The sequence below is a fragment of the Streptopelia decaocto genome, assembly GCF_964273445.1.
Source record: "Streptopelia decaocto genome assembly, chromosome: 11".
In the NCBI taxonomy this organism is placed as follows: Eukaryota; Metazoa; Chordata; class Aves; order Columbiformes; family Columbidae; genus Streptopelia; species Streptopelia decaocto.
In genome coordinates this window covers 21028656-21047975 of record NC_138666.1, presented here as the reverse complement: position 1 = coordinate 21047975, position 19320 = coordinate 21028656, and the positions used below count along the sequence as shown (strand labels likewise).

Sequence of the window (19320 nt, the reverse complement as noted above, 5' to 3'; positions counted from 1 at the left end):
TCACAGACAGCACCTGTTCTCACCGCCGCAGCTCCGAGCGGAGCTGGCAGAGCGTACGACAGCCGCAGGTCCAGCACTGGAGTGGAGGGAAGCAGAAGAGCAGGGGCGGGAGGAAGCTGAGCTGCAGCTGCTTTGCCTCTGCTCCAAGCTCCCAGGGCAGCTTCATCCTCAGCCCTTCTTGCACGGACTTTTCCTCTGCCACAAGCACTTCTCCAGCAGCAGCTGCCAAACCTGCAGTTCCTCTGGATGAGACAAATTCTTCAACCCCCTTTTTTGCCAGTTCCTGCAAGTATCTGCACCAGAGATAAAGCTTGAAGGATTCATCTGAAGAAAATCGCTCCCCAAAGGAAAGGTACAGAGTACTGGAAAAGCCAAGCATTCAGCCTCTTGCCACCACCAAGAAACACTGACCTGCCCGACAGCAGTCAGGGCTACAGCGACTGCTCCCTGCCTTCCAAGCAGCTTGGCTCCATGGAGGAGCAGACAGACAGCTTTGTGCTTCCCCTCGGAGCCAAAACCAGCAAGTGCAGCCTTGAGACAAACCAAACAGAGGCCCCAACGTGTTGGTCGGGACCAATCAGAGGTGGCCCAGAGGTGGTGATTGTACCAGTGCTTTTTGGGTTGATTTTCCTCCTGGGAATGGTGGGAAACACGTTGGTGTTAGTTGTTTTGGGGCGTCTCCGGCCTGGGGGACGCCCATCACGCAGCGCTACCAACATCTTCATCCTGAACTTGAGCATTGCAGACTTCTCCTTTCTGGTCTTCTGCGTCCCCTTCCAGGCCACCATCTACTCCCTGCCAGAGTGGATCTTTGGTGCCTTCTTTTGCAAGTGGGTTCACTACCTGGCCATGGCAACAATGCTGGTCAGCATCTTTACTCTGGTGGCTATGTCTGTGGACAGATACATTGCTGTGGTCCATGCAAAGCGTTCACCCTGCATCCGCAGCAAGCGCAACGCTGCCCTCGGCGTGGGTGTCATTTGGCTGCTGTCTCTTCTCATTGCCATCCCTGTGGCCCAGCACCAGGCCCTCATGAGTGGTCATCAGCAAGCACCCAACAGCTCCTTCTGCTGGGAGCACTGGGCAAACAGTTCAACAGCCAAGCAGATGTACAAGATCACCATCCTGCTGGTGGGATACCTCCTGCCCCTGGTGCTCATCACCTGCTGCTATGCCAAGGTGGGTGACAGGGACACGAGTAAGGTTTAAATGGAGGGAAAGATCACTCCCAGACTCTTGGTTGCTTGGACGTATACACTCAAGCTACGCAGACAACAAATAATAGATCAAATCCTTTCTATATTCTCTCCTAGTATAGGATACTTCTCAGAGGCAAGGGGAGGGAAGGAGAACAATGAAATCACACCAGCTCACAAACAATGACAACTGCTAAGTTGACATCCAGCATGACACCCAATTTCCCAATTTTCTTGCTGGTTTTCTCCTGTTTCTCAGTTTGTTCTCTCTTGATAGCAACCCTTTGTTCCTGGCAAGAAGAAATACCATGAAGGGAGAAATTAAACATATGTAGGGACATCACCCCTATTTATTTCCTTTTTTTTTTTTTCTTGGTCACAAAGCTCAGATATAGTTTCTTGCAGAAACTTGCAAAAAGAGATCTTAAGATAGGAGGTTTTATTCAGCAAGAAGTCTCTTCCTTTCTTCTTGTGCATTGCTATAGCGTAAGTGTTTTGTTTCCCCTTACCGATCTTTAGCATGTTTAAGACTGATACTAAGTGTGTGAGTTGTGCTAGCACACTCCCTGCCGTGCGGGGACTGACAGGGACTGGATTCCTTGTCACTCGTCGGTTGCAGGTCTATCCTCTTGGAAAAAAACATATTTTCCTGGAATTTAAGTTCATACCTGTTTAATCAAAAAATGCATTACTTCCAATACTAATCTGTCTGCTATCATCAGTGCTAAGGACAAGACAATGCAATCTCTAAACTTCAGGCCTTGCTTGTCACAGGAGGAAAAAGCCACTAGAGCTCTTAACTCCTGCCACTGCAGCCCCAGCTGTTTGTCCCCTCAGTGCCTCAGGTGAGACAGCAGCCACAGGAAGGTGAGCTGCATCTAACAGAGGCATCGTTTTGTTCATTAATTGCTTTAGAGACGGTGGTCTGTTGGCTGCGAAGGCCAATGTATAAACATTGGCAGGTTACTGCCATGCCGTAGTCTGGTTTCAAAAGCTTGATTTAGATGTTAACTGAGAACTTTCCTGCAGTGCTCTAGCAGTTCTAGTGACTCTCCCTCTGCAAGGAGAACCTGCCCCAGCTGCCCCATCTGTCAGTGCTGTGCTCAGGAGCAGCAGGACAGTCGCAACAGGGTTCAGTACCGGCAGCCTGCCCCCTGCCTTTCGATATAATCCACCTAGGGAATAAACGTAGATAACCCAAAGCACAATCTAAAATTCAAAATCCATGTAAAGATTCCTGAGCATAGTGCCAGCTGAGCTCTTAATATATGCTGAACTACATCTTCTGGAAGCATAGTGGTTTTTAATGCTTTTTCCAAACCTCGTTTTCTGAATGCGAAAGAACTGCAGAGGGCTTAGAATTAAAAGTCTTAAAGTATCAAATTCAACTTTGGTTGAAGCCATGCTAAGACAATTCTTTTAATTTTTGGTGCTTTTATGAGAAGTTCAAATGTACATAATCCAATTTCCATTCAATGTATTGTTACTTTGTTTCTCCCAAGGTTTTATATCATCTCCATACGAAAGTAAAGAACATTTCCAAGAAGTCAGAAAGGTCAAAGAAGAAGGTAAATATCTTTGGTTTAATCTGTACACTGACTGTAATATAATAGATATGTCAGGTTTCTAAAATAACCAATAGCCTTTCCAGTTCCACCCACATACCAGTCTTTCAGCTCAGGTTCAGAATTCATCTTGACAGTTTGTTATACCTTTATAGACACAGTACATGATAACGCCATCATTTAAATGTTATATTGATCTCTATATACAGGCCTGCTAGACTGCCTTTTTGATTTATTGTGCTGTAACAGAATCCCACAAATACTACCTTTTTGCATTGGCAGCCAGTAAAATACTCGGACTATAAAAATATCTGGGTGTTTTGAGCATACCTCAGCAAGCTAAAAGGAAAATGCATGAAGAATCCTGAAAGTGAAGCAATTCAGTTTTGCAGCAGTTTGCATTTAAGACTTTTCTTAGGGTTTGCATCTGAGTAGGTGGTAGGTCCAGATCCTGGTTGGACCCCTTCGCAAGCCCAGGAAAAGGGTTTTCCCAGGCTCAAGTATGAGATAAGCAGAACGGTGCTCACTGGCCAGTTTCAGCTGCCACCTGACATGCTAGGGCAGCCCTACAAGATGTTGCCACGGTGCTGTCCGTGGCAAAAATGAGGGTCGTTACAGAAACATGGCCATTTGATTGAAAAGAGGGCAAGACACGGAAATCAAACCTTTTATATGACTCCAGCACAAAAAGACAGACACTGGTACCACAGCTGCAGCACACTACACATGTTCTGTGATATGGAACCACTTCTGGGCATGATAAGTTGCATCCAGGGATTTATTCACTAGCATTACAAGATCCCCGTAAATCGAGATCACTCACAAGACGAGGAATTCAAGATACAAGATTTTCAGCATGCTGCAGCTCTACCTCATAATAACTAGAACCAGCACCTCCATTGATTTTTCTTCCATTACGGCTGAGAGGACCCATCTTAAAAAAACACCTTTGACTTCACCTGTTCAAACAAGTTAATGGTACAGCACTTCTTCCCTCCCCTTAAGTATTTCCCTGGCCACAACTCTGGAACACCCAGTAGCAATTCTTGTTCCATTTGGTACAGTTTGCCCTAATTAAATAGGTGATCCTTTCAGATGAAAGAAAAATCAGATACATTTCTCTATACACACACATCATCTACCACAATTTGTCTCCTTCCAACACCATCTGTGCAGAAATTGCTCATCTAGCCTTTCTGCAGGCCAAACAGCAGCTTTAGTGTACCTATTTCAAATATTTCTTGTTTTAACCACTTCTCTTAACACTTTATAAGTATCCTTCTTGGGTAGGTTGCATACATACTCAATTCCTGCGTGTGCTTTCAAAGTATACTCGAAACATATTGAGTGTCAGACATTCAGAGCAGATCTTCTTAAGATCACTTCACATTAGAGCCTAATAGGAAATTCGTATGTACATCAGTTTTGTAAAATTAGCTTCCTTCATGTGTACTTAATTGGTCTATTAGTGACAAGTAGTTCTGTTTGGTTTTAATTAATGAACTTCTTCAGATATTAAGTGAACAGCTTTTGCGTATTTTGCTCAAAGATGTTTAACAAATGAAACTTGCTCCACGTTTGAAAGGTTAATTGAGCATATACAGAACATCTAGCTTGTTCCAAAAAATGTGTGTGACTTCAGTGGCCAAACCCTAATTGCCTGGATCCATCAAAAGAAAGTGTAACATAGCAGTAAAGTCTTCTATTAGGAGGCAATTAAATTACCTGATTCACATCTGTTAATTCAGCCTGCATCTTCACTACAAGGATATGGAAAACAAAGTGTACAAGAAGAGTACAGCCTGGAACTATAACCACTTAGTTTCTGCTTCATTCCTATAATTTCAAGAAAGCGGGACTCGAGCTGTTACCCTCCTCCTATACCCAAAGGAAAGGTTTAGCTCTGTTCTGGGGTTCTGTTTGGTTTGGTTTTTGTTGCCTTTTTTTTGTGTGTGGTGGTGTTTTCTTTACCCAGTGAGGTTTTGTTGGGGTTTTTTGGTTGATTTGTTTGGGGGGGAATGGGGAGGGTGGGGCAGGGTGTGTGTTTAGTTGAGTTTTTGTTTGTTTTAATAAAGATAAGTAGTAAATTTTGCAAACACCTATTTGTTCAGATCTTACCAAATTCATCTGGGCTATACACGAGTAAAGGGCTCAAAAGAATAAAATCACAGACTAGAGTCCTTGTTGAACAGTATTTTCCAGTGAAATGGTTGCCTGTATTGCCACAGCAAACAGTTTGTTTTGCCATTCAGAATTCCAGGAACTATAGTATGTCTTCTGCTTTGTGCTATACAGACTCCTCAGGATAGATCACTTCCAAGACAAAACATAGTCAAGAAACAAAGCAAATGCCCTAGAGCTTAGGAAGGAACTTCTCATAAGCAGCATTCCACATGCTGGCTGAAAACACACTGCTTTCATTCTCTAATATAGTCTGCTTCTAAAAAACCCCAGTAACAGAATAGAAAACTTTTTTAGAAGTCATGACTTATTTCGGCATCTATAGTTCTCATTTATCTTGTTGGAGTCTCTGTACGATACCATTCCCTTCACCCCAGATCCTGCAAAACACTTATAATGGGCAGAAGGTTCATTATCCTAATTCACATTGTTTGAGCCACGGAACATGGAAATGCATACAGCACAGAAAATCCAAATTCAAGCCACAAAGGTCACAGAGGAGCCGGTGTTTTAACGGCTATTAGTGCACCCCGTGAACCTCAAAACAACACGTGGCTCTGGACAAGGCTCCAAAGAAAGCTAACAACTCCCTCTGTCAGTGTTGAAAAGCTTAAAGCCCAGCCCTAGGAATTCTGAACGTACGTTTGCAGTAAATAAGATGATTTAACAATGGAAATTAATGCAAACCAAGGCCCTGTGGTGTTTTACCAGCTTCTGCAGCACACCAGGGTTCCTCAGTGTTTACTCAGTTTTGTCCTGTACATCTTTAAAGAAAAAAAATAACAAGACTCACAAACTGAACAACCTGAAATGGTTTTTCAAGTTTAAAAACATTTCTGGGGATGTGAATTTCACAGACACCCCAAAACACTGACACCCCAGACTGCACATTCCATCCTGTCCCCACCCCGGTTTCTCACAGCCTGAGCCACTCTCTCCAACCCACCATTTCCTCTCAAGCAAAGGAACAAAACTCAAAGAACCAGCCTGCTAAATCACACACCAAAGCAGCTCAGGCAGCTCCTACCACCTGCCTTTGGTCAAGGCTGCCTCTCCCTGCACCCTCCTCACCCTCGGCACCCAGACACCCTCACACTGCTCCGCCTCGGCCCGTTTCCCTTCCCCAGCCACACCTGTGGGGCCACCACAGCTGCGGGAGCAGCTCACCTCATGTTAACCTTCATTTTGGATGGTGACCTTCAAGAACACTGTTTTCAGGGAAATTGTACCTCCGGGTGAGCTTTGGGGCTCGCAAATGACAGTTTGCAGCAACGGCTGGCCAGCCTTACTGGAGAGAAAGCGCTGTGGGGGCACAGGCCGGGACCCCGAGGTACAGTGAGACTCCCTCAGATAATCATCTAGCTAGGAGCATTTCTAACCAAAGAGCACTGCATATTAAAAAACAAAACCAAAAAACTAATCCTCCATGCATCGTTTTTCTTGGTGTCTCCCCTAAGCTACTGGAAAAATCTTTCTCCCCAGAAACACACGGAGTCAGCCTTCATTACTCCCCCCAGGGACCCGCTTCCTGCCAGCAGTTACTTCCAATAGCCTGAACGTTCCTCGGCCTCCGAATGTTAGGGAATGTTATTTCCACTCTTCCATGTACCACAGTTAGCATTACTGTTGCAGCACCTGTATTGTTTGAAGTTTTATGGGCACTATCTTCATTGCCTATAGAGTTATTTGCTTGAGCCAAAACCAGGCAATCTTTGTTTTCCAGGGAGGAGGGTTGTTTTTTAGCATCCTTTTTCATATTGTCATAGTTTGCCCACCTGGCATCCATCAGTGTTGCTGTGTTATGCTGCCTCCACCACTGACAGAGGAGGGCAAACTCACCCGTACCACAGACTCGCCTGATCACTGCGACCATTTAACACATGATCTCGTCTTTTCCAGACAGCGCAGACGGTGCTTCTCGTGGTCGCTGTGTTCCTGCTGTCCTGGCTGCCACACCACATCATCACGATGTGGGCAGCGTTCGGGCAGTTTCCCCTGAACAACACCTCCTTCGCCTTCCGCATCATCTCCCACTGCTTAGCCTACGGGAACTCCTGCATCAACCCCATCATCTACGCTTTCCTCTCGGAAAACTTCCGCAAAGCCTGCCGGCGAGTCTTTGCCTGCAAGCTCCTCCTGCGGCCGGCTCCCACCGAGCACCGGGTCAGAGTGCGCATGGAGAACTTCTCTACCACGCGCTCAACCACTAACGTGTGAATTGGGCTCACAAATTTCAGGAGGAATCGGAGAGGAAAAGGTGCTGCCTGGGTATACAAGTACATTTCAGGGAGTGGTGCAGCCTGCAAAAAAGTGGATTTTGTCACATATGGGAGCAGTAGGAGGCATTTTTCCATCTGGCTGTTAGGCCACTTGACACAGGTTGTCCCAAGGTACGCTGCTAGGCACTGGGCTACGTGCAGCAGAAGTATCTGAATGTCTTTATAGGGCCCACAAGTTAGAATCCATACACAGTTGTAGTTATGGCCATAAAATCCAAAATAAGAGTTACACAGAAGGTAGAATACAGACAGACAAGAAAAGAGCAGTTAATTATGAATGTAGAGAGTCACAAGGATGTAAATAATGAGTGATGTGATGTTTAGAGAGCACAGAAAAAGCAGTTTGGGAATATTCAAACTAAAAAGTCCTTGAATATGTCTTTGTTTCTTAAACAAGTTTGACCATATGCGAGCTACACGTATTTTTAGCTCACTAGCTGCAATGGGGTCTCCAAATCTCATTGAAGGCTTTGCTATATTTTTTACCTGTTGGTCAGTAAAATCTTTCACATGACATGTATCAGTGATGTGTATTTCTGCATTGGGTGGCTCTGTATCAGCTTACATGTCCCCACGTTTGAACGTCTGCATGCTCCTGAATGTAATTACTGCTGTTAATCACTGGCTCCAGTAACCGTCTCTTGTGAGCAACAGTAAGAGTATTACTTCTCAATATATGCTTGAAAGAACTGTGGTTTTGTTTGAAAGTAATGTTTACAAGCCTTCATTGGTAAAGTGTTTTCTGAGTATATCTACCAAAGCTTTTATTGGCCTCTTTAGTATATAAATTCCAAAAGGTTTTGAGTTTTTTTGATAAACTCTTTTGATCAACAGTGCCCTACCAACCATCAGTTTAGAGCATTTGTGGGGAGTTCAAGGTTACTGTTTGTAAATATATAAAGTGCATATTACTTCAAAATTAAAAAGCATGTGGCTGAACGAACTTTATTATTTCACTGTGTTGTCTAATTTGATAATATTGTGTACTGCAATCCGGACTGACCTGTCATGGCATTCGCTGTAACATGTCTATGGATTCCAGATCCATAGACTACATTACTGAGTTTTTAGAAGCGAGTTACAGAAGTTAAACTACAAATTATACATTTAAAAAACATAAGAAAAATATCCAAATATAACCTTGTAGAACATCTTCAACATCTTTTGTTATGGCCATCGGAATACACGAGACTTTCTGTAACACGTCATACACCAATCGTTCATTTTTAACAGGTATATTTTATACCTCAGTGTTAACTATGCCCACATTGCCTTTTATCATCTGGCTGATTTATCAGAAGTCAACCCTCCTCCCATTTTCCTTCCACATGTTTTAACTCAAGAAAAAAATTACTCTTGAATCACCAATGCTACTTAGTTACTGATACAAATTAAATAGATGCATTAATTATGAATGACCATTGCCACATAGTTTGACCATGCATCGTGTGTCAGAAGTTATTGGTTATGCGACATCATTTAACTGTGGTTAACTTTAGTAGCATTACTTAGCTGGAAAATAGGTTATAGAGCAAGGTATTACAGTACATAACCTGTGCAACAGTTATGAAATTTTAGCCTGATTGATTTAGTCCCGTATAACAGCTACATGAGAAGATAGATGCTTGAAGTAGGACACGTGAGATCCAAGCAAGCACGCTCGTCAGAAACTTCAAGGAGCAATTCTGTACGTTGAACTGGGAAGCACAGCCACCGTCAGCAGCTGCCTCAGGACAGACACAGCCTGTGAGGCAGGTAATCACTCTATTAGCAGAAATATCAAGTTAAGTGCTACAGCTTTGAAAAAGATCAGATCCAAATGATATGACACTTGAGATGGAGTCAGTCTGAAATTTCTTAGGCAAAACAGGCAAGCAAATATTTAAATTTCTTACTTGGAGATTCTTGAATACAATTTACCTCATTTAAATTAATCTGTGTGTCTGTAGTTAATAGAAGCTATTTCTCAGCAGTTCAGAGGACCTAATACAACATAAGATGCCTATTAACAAGTGGAAATAGGATCTTCTGTAAATTATACTACTAGATTGTCCCCAGACTTCTGTTTAAGGATTTATCCTACTCTTATACATGAATAGTAAGCTTCTGCTTGTGGACACAAAAATTGCCCGATTTGCAGCTAAAGGATAAGAGGCAAGTAGTCCGTGCAATAAATGGGTCCAAAATAAAAAGGTTTCCAGTCTCTGAGTGGATCACTCTTCCACTGTATTTCTATAAAGTTAAGAGCTTTCTATTGTATTAAATAATTTTACTGCAGCTTGTAACTTCCCCAAGAGCCCTTCAACTGTGCAGTGTGAACTGAGTACGTGTGTAATCTCTAGGACAAGGTTATATAGGTCTGTCCTTCAGTGATCATCTGTGCAAGTTTTCTGTTTGTTTAGTTTTTACTCTTAGTATACTAAGAGTAGCTCTAGTACCTTATTTCCTCTGAAAACAGTGATTTAGATACTGTATGATAATTTCATTTAACAGCTCAGTATTTCTACATACCAAGAATTAGCACAGGCTAAAGTGGACGGCATGGCAAAAACAAACAGTAAAAGAAAATGCTTTGATAAATCAATGCAACAGAAATCAGAGCTAAAATGCTATTTTTGTGTGATTGTTTACCATGGATACAAATGGGCAGCAAGATATGAAATAGCCTCAGCCTCCTTTTGGTTTAAAGCAGACAAGAACAATGACACAATATTAAAAAGGAATCTTATACTCACTCTGTTACCTGTGAGTCATTATGCTTCTTTCCTTTAACAGGAGAAATTTTTTTGGTGGGTTGAGGTTTTTTGTAATCAAAGACTGGACATGTCACTACAGCATGCAGAATAAAATGAGCAGAAAACACAACTTTTTTTTTTCTTTTCATTATTTAATAGAAAATGAAGCAGCAAGATGCCCTTTCTCAGTGAAAGGTAACCATAAAATGACAAGCTAAGACCTTGGAAAAGCCTCAAGCTTTATCGTGCCTTCTTGTTCCCACCAAACTTTAGAGATATCTCATCTAGAATTCTCTGAATGAATGAGCTGGCCAAAGTTAGGAAAATATTTTCTTTTTTTTTCCTGCCACAGTAGTAATTTTTAATAATGAATGTCTAATTGCCGACGGTGGAAAGCAATGAAACACAACAGAGCTGCACATCACACAGGCATACTTTAATTCCCATTTGAATTTAAGTTAAAGGTCTCAACAAAATTAAACAAAAATCAACCAATGAGATCATCTTCAGTCTTCTCCAACGACATTTTGTTACCCACTTACTAGCTTCCTTTTGGAAAGCCATGAGTTGTGATACCTATGGAAATGACTGCTGCAGCTTCCAAAACAGTACACAAAGTCAACTTGACCGCCTGGTTATGAAACTCAATTCTCTTTGCCTTCACTCCAGTTTACACACAGACACTCATTCCCCCTGCCCAAATGACCTCAAGCCCTACCAGGCCACTATTACTGCTTGGCAATCTGAATCAACCTCCTTTAGGTGTCGGCTTATTAATAGAGGAGTCCATGCCCGGGAGACCTGACTTCTTCCGGGCTGCAGTCTCTATTTTCCGCACCAGGTCCACATCCCACCGATGGGTGACAAAACTAACCACGGCTCCAGGCCCCTTGCTTCCAACCCGTCCCACTCGGCCCACGCGGTGCAGGTAATCCTGCAGCGTTTCTGGGAAGTCGTAGTTAACCACCAGCTGCACACTGCTGGTGTCCAGCCCCCGCGAGGCGAGGTCGGTGCAGACAAGAACAGACACGTCACCCTTCTGGAAGGAGGCAAAGATGCCAGCTCTGGCAGCTGCTGACATCTGCCCCTGCAACCTCAGGTGCCTGATTTTGTGGTCATCCAGGATGTAGCCCAGCCAGTTGACAGTGCTGGCACTGTTGCAGAAGATGAGAACAGTCCTGCCGGACGCTGGGCCCTCCTTGAGCAGCTGCAGCAGTTCAGGCAGCTTGTCCTGGCCTTTCAGGCGGACAAACTTCTGCTGGACGTGAGGTGGCAGGCGGTGCAAGTGCTGGGTGGTGAGGGTGACAAACCGGCCCACATCGGTGAACTTCTCCAGCATTTCGCTCAGCCCTGTGGGGAAGGTGGCTCCAACCACCACCACCTGGGTCCTCGCCTCATCAGGGCCGGCCGGCCCGGGGGCACCAGCGGCCAGGGGCGCGTGTGCCAGGATCTCCTCCAGCGGCTCCGCGAAGGACTCGTCCATCAGCGCGTCCGCCTCGTCCAGCACCATCCAGCGCAGCCGCCCCAGAGCCAGGAAGCGCCGCCGCAGAGCCGCCCGCAGCGCGCCGGGGGTGCCCAGCAGCACGGCGGCGCCCGGCGGCGGCGCCCGCAGCTGCCTCCGCAGCCCGCCCGCCGCGCCGCCGCCCGTCAGCCCGCGCACCCGCAGCCCCGCCGGCCGGCACAGCGCCGCCGCCACCGCGCCCACCTGCGCCGCCAGCTCCCGCGACGGCAGCACCACCAGCCCGCGGGGCGACGCCGGCCCCGCCGCGTCCGCCGGCGGCTCCGCGGGGCGGGCGAGCAGCCCGTCCAGCAGCGGCAGCAGGTAGGCCAGCGTCTTGCCGCTGCCGGTCTCGGCGGCGCACAGGGCGCTGCGGCCGCGGCGCAGCGCGGGGATGGCCAGGCGCTGCACGGCCGTGGGGCGGCGGACGGCGAGGCGCGCCAGCCCGGCCAGCAGCGCCGGCTGCAGCCCCAGCTCGGCGAAGGACGGGCCCTGCCGCGCCTCAGGCGGCGGCGCCTCCAGGGCGGGAGCGGCCTCCTGCGAGGGCTCCAGCTGGAAGTAGTCCCCGCGGGCCTTCCTGTGCTTCCAGCCCGCCGACACCAGCGGCGGCCGCTCCCAGCGCCCCACCGTCTGCCAGCGGGGCTGGCTCAGCTCCGGCCGCCGGCTCCGCAGCAGCAGCTTCCCGGGCCGCGCCGCCGCAGCCTCCCCGTGCCCGCGCTGCCGGCGCTGCGCGCCCCGCTGCAGGCGCGCCCGCAGCGCCCAGGGGACGCGCACCACGCTCCCGGGGGGCTGCGCGCCCGCCGCCCGGGTGGCCGCCAGCCGCCGCGGCAGCAGCGGGACGGCCGCCACTATCCCGCGGCCCCCCGGCGCCATGGCGGCCGCTCACGTGGCGGCGGCGCTGCCCGATGACGCCGTGAGGAGACGCTGCCCCCGACTCCCCCCGCCCCCGGAGCTGCAGCGGAGCCAGGCGAGGCGGGTGAGTGCTGGGTGTGGGGCGCGCGGCCGGTACCTCAGGCGGCGGTGGCGGCGGTCCCTTCACGGTCGCCGTTTCAGCTGGCGGCTGAGCCCCGTGCCGTGGCCCTGAGGGGCTCTGGCAGAGCCGGGCCGGCGCCCCTCTGGGCCAAAGGAGCCCGTGCGGCGGGGAGCTCTCCTCGGGCGCCGCCGAGCTCCGGGGCTTCGCGCAGCCGGCGCCAGAGCCGCGTGGGCCGGGGGCTCCGCGGAGGAGCAGCCGGCGGGCGAGCTGCTCAGTGACCCCTGTCGGGTTTGACAGGGTCACGCCCCCGCTTCCCGCCAAACGCAAGGTCTGGGCGTTCACGGGGAGGAAATGATGTTCCAGGGCCACCCCCGGGGATTTTTCTGTTTCAGGTAGCACGGCGACAGGAATGACGGTGAACACACCTCTGTGCTTTAGAGGAAAGAAGATCTTGGCTCCAATGGTGCGAGTGGGAACCTTACCAATGCGTCTCCTTGCGCTGGACTACGGTGCTGATATTGTGTACTGTGAGGTACGAAGGACGAGCAGATAAGGCAGTCTGATCTGATAATATTATTATTTTTTTAAAAAGTACAAACAGATTTTGTTTACCGTAAGACTTTACTTTTACATACATTTTTATTAGAAAAATGAGGAAAGAAAAACCTCTGGGACTTAAGGCATTTCCCTTTGAGCAGTCCTCAAGTTGTGGCAAACCCATATTTTAAGACCATTCCATTTTCATTTGTTTAGACAAAACACTCACCATAACAATTTCCTCACATTCTACTGTGTTTTGGCTTGGTTTTATTTTTTTTTAGAGTTATAACATCAAAGGAAGCCTTAAACCGACCTACCCTCTTGCCTGGTTAGTTCTGCCACACTGACCCAGAGCATCCATATATGCCCCTCACAGCACTGCTGTCCTTGTTGCTTAACTACTTTTCAAAAAGCTGTCTGAAGTGGGAGAGACTCCACTTTGCTGCAGGTATTCTTAGTTGGGCTGGTCTGTAACTTAAGGTACTCGAGCTTCACTGTCCTCATTGTTGCAGTGCATCGGTATTCCCATTTTCCCCTTCAGTGCTGTAATTAGCTCTTCTCAAATGTAGGCACTGGTACAAGTTACATGACTCAGCCAAGATTGAAAGAAACAAACAAACAGTAAGGAGTTAAACAGTTAATGTAACATAAACATGGTGTGAATACTGGCTTTCCGAGAGAATGATCTGTACCAATAGAACAAGCTGAAACAAAATGCCAAAATTAGTCATTTACGATGTTCTCCAGGAATCTTCACAGCAGCTCTCTTATAGGTTGGTTCACTGGCCTTTTAATTATGACCTCCCTGCTTTACATGGGGTCAGGGGAGAATATATATTTTTTTCTTTCTCTGGGAGGCTAACTGGAGATCACATATAGAGAAAGTCACAACCACAGAGTTATAGAATCTAGAAGTCTTAAACAGTAAAGGTGTGTCAGGCTTCAGACAGCCTTTATACTTTACCAGTATCTCTTATACTTAGTAGTAGGAAAGAACCTTGTTATTGAGCAGCTACTGGATTTCACTAACTACAGATTTGACAGGACCATTGTCTAGGAAATTAGTAGAAGATAATAACACAGAAATGTGTTTGTTGTTGTTTATTTTTTGTTGGTGGTGGTTGGATTTTTGAAACAAAACAACAACCAAAAGCAAAACAAAAAAACCCCTCACATCCAAAACCCACAGCAAACCACACACACAAGGGTATTGCTTTGCTTGCTGCTGACGTCACAAAGCATGAGAAGTTATTTAATCCAGTACTATAAACTGTATAAACTGTGTTTCTTCTAAATGAAAACTGTGAATGCTAGAATACTAGTGAGTGTATCTTCAGTAAAGGTCAGTGCAAAGCTTCATTCTGTCTTTAAGCAAATGCAGAGAGCTGTTAGAACTCAGGATTAAGATAACGAAGTCTTAAAGCTGTTTTCTTCAGGTATGTGTTTGGCCAGTGCGAATCTGTCTTGATTCTTGTAGTAGTCTGTAGTTATAGCATTAAGTTATCTTCCCGTTCTAGTCTGGGTGACTTGTTATGCTTTGTTGCCAGCTCGCTAGATCGGTATTTGAACAAAGTGGTTCTTCTAGATCTATACAAACATCTCATATTATTGTGTTCATATATTCTATTCATATTTTGAAACTTCAGTTGAGCGTGTTGTGTAGTTAAACTCTTGCTTTCATTTACATTATTTTTCTGGATTTAGTATCTCAAATTAATAATGTATTTATTCTTATTTAATAAAATAGGCAACTGTTTATAGCTGGGTGGTTTAAACACTTCAACTCACTGAGGTATTTTTCTTTCTTCACAGGAGCTGATTGATATAAAGATGCTTCAGTGTAAGAGGGTAATAAATGGTAAGTATTGCATTTCTTTTGTTAACATCTGTGTTTTTTCTAGTTAAGACAAAAGATAATTATTTTTCTGAAGAAATTTGGTAGTGATTACAGTGAGGTGTTAGCACATATGGTCTCTCTAAACAGCGTCTAGGGACTTAATACAAGCTTTTGAAACTCTGCCTTACACCTATGTGCTGCTCTACGGTTTCAAACTTTCAGTTTCCCTTCTTAAGGAATTTCAATAGTTCAGGTCATGGCCCTCAAGAAAACCACAAACCTTTTTGGAGGGTAGGGTTAATGTATTAGTAACTGACACTTTGTTATTCTTTTTAGACCTAACACAAGTTCTTTCTCCAAAATTGGCTTAATTTATTCTAAGGATTTGATGAGTTTTCTGTAAAACTTTTGACAGAGGTCAGGTCACTGGGTGTGCAGGTGTAGGCCTTCTAAAGTGAAAGAGTTCATAGTTTTAGCTCCTGAGATCATGTTTTCTTTTTATTAAGAAAAAATGTGATCAGTGTTTCAAATACATTACTAGTGTCTCAGCATTTTGCTTCCTGGCAGCAGGTGGAAGAGACTAGTAGCTGGTGTAGACAGGAGATTGAAGTTTCTGTGCATTGTTTAAAACGTTAAATGTTTTACCTGGGTAAAAAAAACAAATAATGAAATTGTAATTAACAGATCATTCTCCTCAATTCTGTATATGCATACTGGTTTCAGCCTCTTATTCTCTACTACCTTTGTATGCTATTACAGGAAAGAATAAACAGAAAAAACCCTATGGTGTGGTGGGTTTTGCTCTGTTTTGTGGTGGGGTTTTTGGTTTTTTTTGGTGGGTGCTGTTTTTTTCTGGTTTTTTTTTTTTTGGTTTTGTTTTGTTTTTTTTTTTTTTTGTTTTTTTTTTTTGTTTTTGTTTTTGTTTGTTTGTTTTCAGAAATTTTACACGTCTGTGTCTTAATATGGAATCCAATTTCCTGAGCTAAAGCTGCTAATATTAGTTACAAAGCCTTTTAATTTTTCAATAAAAGTTTGATAATGTCCAAGAAACAAATTCATTTGGGCTGTAGTAAAGACAGTTTCCAACCATGAGTCTTCATAAATGGTAGCTGTTTGTGGCATTATAATAGACACACCTTTTAGTCTTCCACAGTAAGTAAGCAAGACACACAGGATCTCACTGTTTATCGTTCCTTCATTGCCGTGAGGTCCATGAGCTAGGTTTGACCTAACATGATTTTCACAGACAAGTTCTTAAAAAGAAATCTTTGAGACTTGCCCAGCTGAGTGGCATGAGAAGCAGTTGTTTGTAGCCTGCACATTGGGGAACAGAAGGCTGCTACAGACATATTATACTCTCCCCTCCTGTCCCCTCCCAAAAATAGTACTCTTATGTTCATTCTGGCTGATTCATCGTTACTCTTGTTGTAGTGCTGATGCTTGCCCAAGAAACAGACTGGGGGATGATGAGGGAGTGCTATGGGAGGGAAACAGCAATGTGCAGAAATGGACTGCAGGGGCATACAGGGTGCCATTAGTTCTGCTGTTCACAGAAAACTTATTTGATAGTATTTCATTTATATACAAGTTATATAGTCATGTGACTTCCTTTATGATTACATTTGTATATAATCTATTTCTCATTTCATATAGAAGTACTTGAAACAGTGGACTTTGTTGCACCTAATGAAAGAGTTGTTTTCAGAACTTGTGAAAGGGAGAGGCACCGCGTTGTCTTTCAAATGGTAAGACACCAACTGCAGGTATTCTTCTCATAACAACATGTTTAAACAAGGTAGTGCTGGTAACGTTAATCTAAGTATAAAGCAGCTCTGTGTATGGCAGGCTATCAGTTCTTGATGTAAATTTAATGCCAAATGTGTTGCAGAATTTCTAATCTGTTGGTACACGTTCAGTCAAGAAGCTACACTATAAGCTCTCCATACAGTTGTTTTCAGAAGAGGTGATTAAGATTAATTCTGTACTCTATGACAGCAGCTTGTTTTTGTAATAGGTATCTTCGATACATTTCCCAACATATAGATACCAAAAAAAATTGATGTTTTATCACGTGTTTAATTCTTGTGCTGTCCAGTAAACAGTCTCACTGAGAAGACTGAAAGAAATGGTGTAGTTTAGTGTAGTTAAGAGAGGACCAGTGTGTGCATTAACATTGCACAAATGGATTAACGGCTGCTGGAGAGACAAAGGTAGTAATTTTAATTTGTTCTTTGAGACTGCTCTGTGTAGGACAACAGATGATGGGAGTTGGAGGCAAGGAGAGGTGTCAACTGCATTAAATATTGAAAAAGATGTTTTTCAGTGGTAATGATAGCCCTGGAATAGGTTGCTTGTCGAGGCTGTAGAATTGTTATAAGTGGGATTTCTTAAGAACTTGCTAAATATATATCTAACAGTGATGGGCTAAGAACATTTGATACTGCTTTAGGTTAAGAGGGTAGACAGACCTCTCTGGATCCCTTTTTGCACCACCTTTTGTCATTCAGTGGCTGACTTAGTACTTGCTTTAGCTAAATATTTTAGCTATCTGTTGTGCTGTGAATGGGTCTCTGTTGCTTTATACTAAATATTTAGAGCAAATATAATTATGCATGTGTGTAAGTGATGGTATTTTACAATTAAGTCTTCTTGATTTACCAACAGGGTTCAGCAGATGCTGAAAGAGCCCTGGCAGTAGCTAAGCTTGTGTAAGTCAACTTCTCTCACCCCTTTGCCACCATGTGTGTGTTTGTGTTTTTTTCTGTACAGAGGAATTACTGTGGTAGACAATTTGTTATGACTGAGAGGATCAAGGTAGCTCTTGATACGACCAGAAAAAGTTCTGTCGGAGCTGCACAGTAAAGTGTAACTTTTCAAAAGGCCAGTGGTGTAATTGTAGAACTGCAATTTGTGTCTAAAATAATTTTTGCCCGAAACAACAGCTGCATAAATTCTATACTGGGATTGATGGCTTTTTGCTAGTGCAGTAAGTGTGTCTGATCTCTGCAATATGCAATTTCCGTGGGTATTGCACAGCTGCAAGTAAGACAAATATTCCTGAAAATGTCTCCTACTGTTTGTGGTTTGAAGACCCCGGTAAAGCATTGTGCAGAAATTGTGTCTCAAACATTTTTCAAAGTGTTTTTAAGCCTCCATTTTAAATAAATTGATGTTTCAATAGGTCTTTAGTGACAGTGGTGAATTTAGTGGTGAATATATATGCTTAATCCTGTATTTATATTAAATCCTATATTTGAGATCAGTATTTGCGGCTTCTGCACGGCACTGGTCATTGAAGCGTGTGGACAGAGTTATCTTACATAACTCACATAAATGAGAAGCTAAAAATTCAGATGCTCAAAAACTTAATCTTAAATTTTGATTTAAGCCCTAACGATGATGAACAAATTTCCTGGAAAGATGTCTGTTTCCTCATTCTTGTTCTAATATGCCAGAAAATATTTTAATTGTTCCTTTCTTCTCTTTCAGAGAGAGTGATGTAGCTGGTATTGATATCAACATGGGATGCCCAAAGGAATATTCCACTAAGGCAAGTGGACTTTGATTACGCTTTTTTTTTTCTTAATGTAACATTGTACTTTTGCTGTGGTCTGCTATTGAGCAAAACAATTGAGTTGAAAAACGTGTTTGCCTAGTGTGTAAGAGTTTCTGTATGTTTTCCCAGGGAGGTATGGGAGCAGCACTGCTATCCGACCCTGACAAAATAGAGTCGGTAAGTATGTCAGCTTGTGGGTTTTGAATTGCCTTGGAAAGTGTTACGTACTGTGCTCTACTGGACGCAGGAATGAATGCAGAGAAGACAGATTTGTAAAAGCTAGCATGGAAAAATTGGGTTTGAATACTGAAATTAAGGTTATGGATAAATAATCCCCATTTAGTTCTCCTTGTCACTGGACAGTAAAATTGCTGCTTTTTTCCTTTTAACTTTTAAAACTTTCACAATGTGGTGCTATATTTGCAGAGGAAGGAGTGTTACATGTATATGGATGTAAATCTGTATAAAACCCTATGTGAACCAGTATGAAAAAAGTACATACATATGTATGTGTGTGTATATATATATATATGTAAAATTTTATAGATAAACCTTGGATGAACCTACATGAAAAAGATATACACACACATCTATATGTAATGTAAAAGTATAGGTAATTTTTTTTAAATATATGTGCGCATATATATATATATTCCTAAGGACTCTAAGCTTCCTGAGATTAAACAGTCCAGATATTGCTCTGGGTTTCCAGGACCATTCTTAGCGTATAGTTCTTTTCTTTCTGTTTAAAGTCCTGATTCTTCATACTTCAGATAAGTTGGCTGTGAACTTTGTCTTGCTTCCCCTTAGGATACAACGAACGACTAAAAGCTCCTTCAGAGTTCTTGAGGACAATTCTAGTTTAAAGTTTGCATTTTGTAATAACAGAGTCACAGTATCACAGTGACAAATGTTTCAACATAGTTGTTCTTTTTCTCATCTACTAGTGAAAGTATGCAG

The 19320-nt window shown here is 44.1% G+C and overlaps 3 protein-coding genes across 7 annotated transcripts in view; 2 read left to right on the top strand and 1 right to left on the bottom strand.

The window, feature by feature from the left end:
* Positions 1-471: 471 nt before the first annotated feature.
* Positions 472-7159, top strand: LOC309444614 (galanin receptor type 1-like; the record flags this gene model as incomplete). Its single annotated transcript, XM_082062602.1, has 3 exons — positions 472-1179; positions 2699-2764; positions 6842-7159. The coding sequence occupies 3 exons, from the start codon at positions 472-474 to the stop codon at positions 7157-7159; spliced, it is 1092 nt and encodes a 363-aa protein (XP_081918728.1).
* Positions 7160-10371: 3212 nt separating this feature from the next.
* DDX28 (DEAD-box helicase 28) lies at positions 10372-12375 on the bottom strand. The gene has a single exon (XM_082063085.1). The coding sequence runs from the start codon at positions 12325-12327 to the stop codon at positions 10705-10707; it is 1623 nt and encodes a 540-aa protein (XP_081919211.1). The 5' UTR covers positions 12328-12375; the 3' UTR covers positions 10372-10704.
* The window catches only part of DUS2 (dihydrouridine synthase 2), a 30485-nt gene continuing 22822 nt past the window's right edge, over positions 11658-19320 (top strand). For 4 of the 5 annotated variants that reach the window (XR_014185166.1, XR_014185167.1, XM_082063088.1 and 1 more), the window contains exons 1-7: positions 12314-12430; positions 12820-12959; positions 14780-14825; positions 16458-16549; positions 17469-17512; positions 18294-18354; positions 18490-18537. Coding sequence is in view for 3 of the 5 variants with exons in the window: in XM_082063088.1 (XP_081919214.1) it covers positions 12837-12959; positions 14780-14825; positions 16458-16549; positions 17469-17512; positions 18294-18354; positions 18490-18537 (414 nt within the window). In the remaining 2 variants the exon portion in view is untranslated. Of the gene's footprint in view, positions 11779-12313; positions 12431-12819; positions 12960-14779; positions 14826-16457; positions 16550-17468; positions 17513-18293; positions 18355-18489; positions 18538-19320 lie in introns of those variants that run through there. The other variant, XM_082063087.1, reaches the window with a different exon arrangement.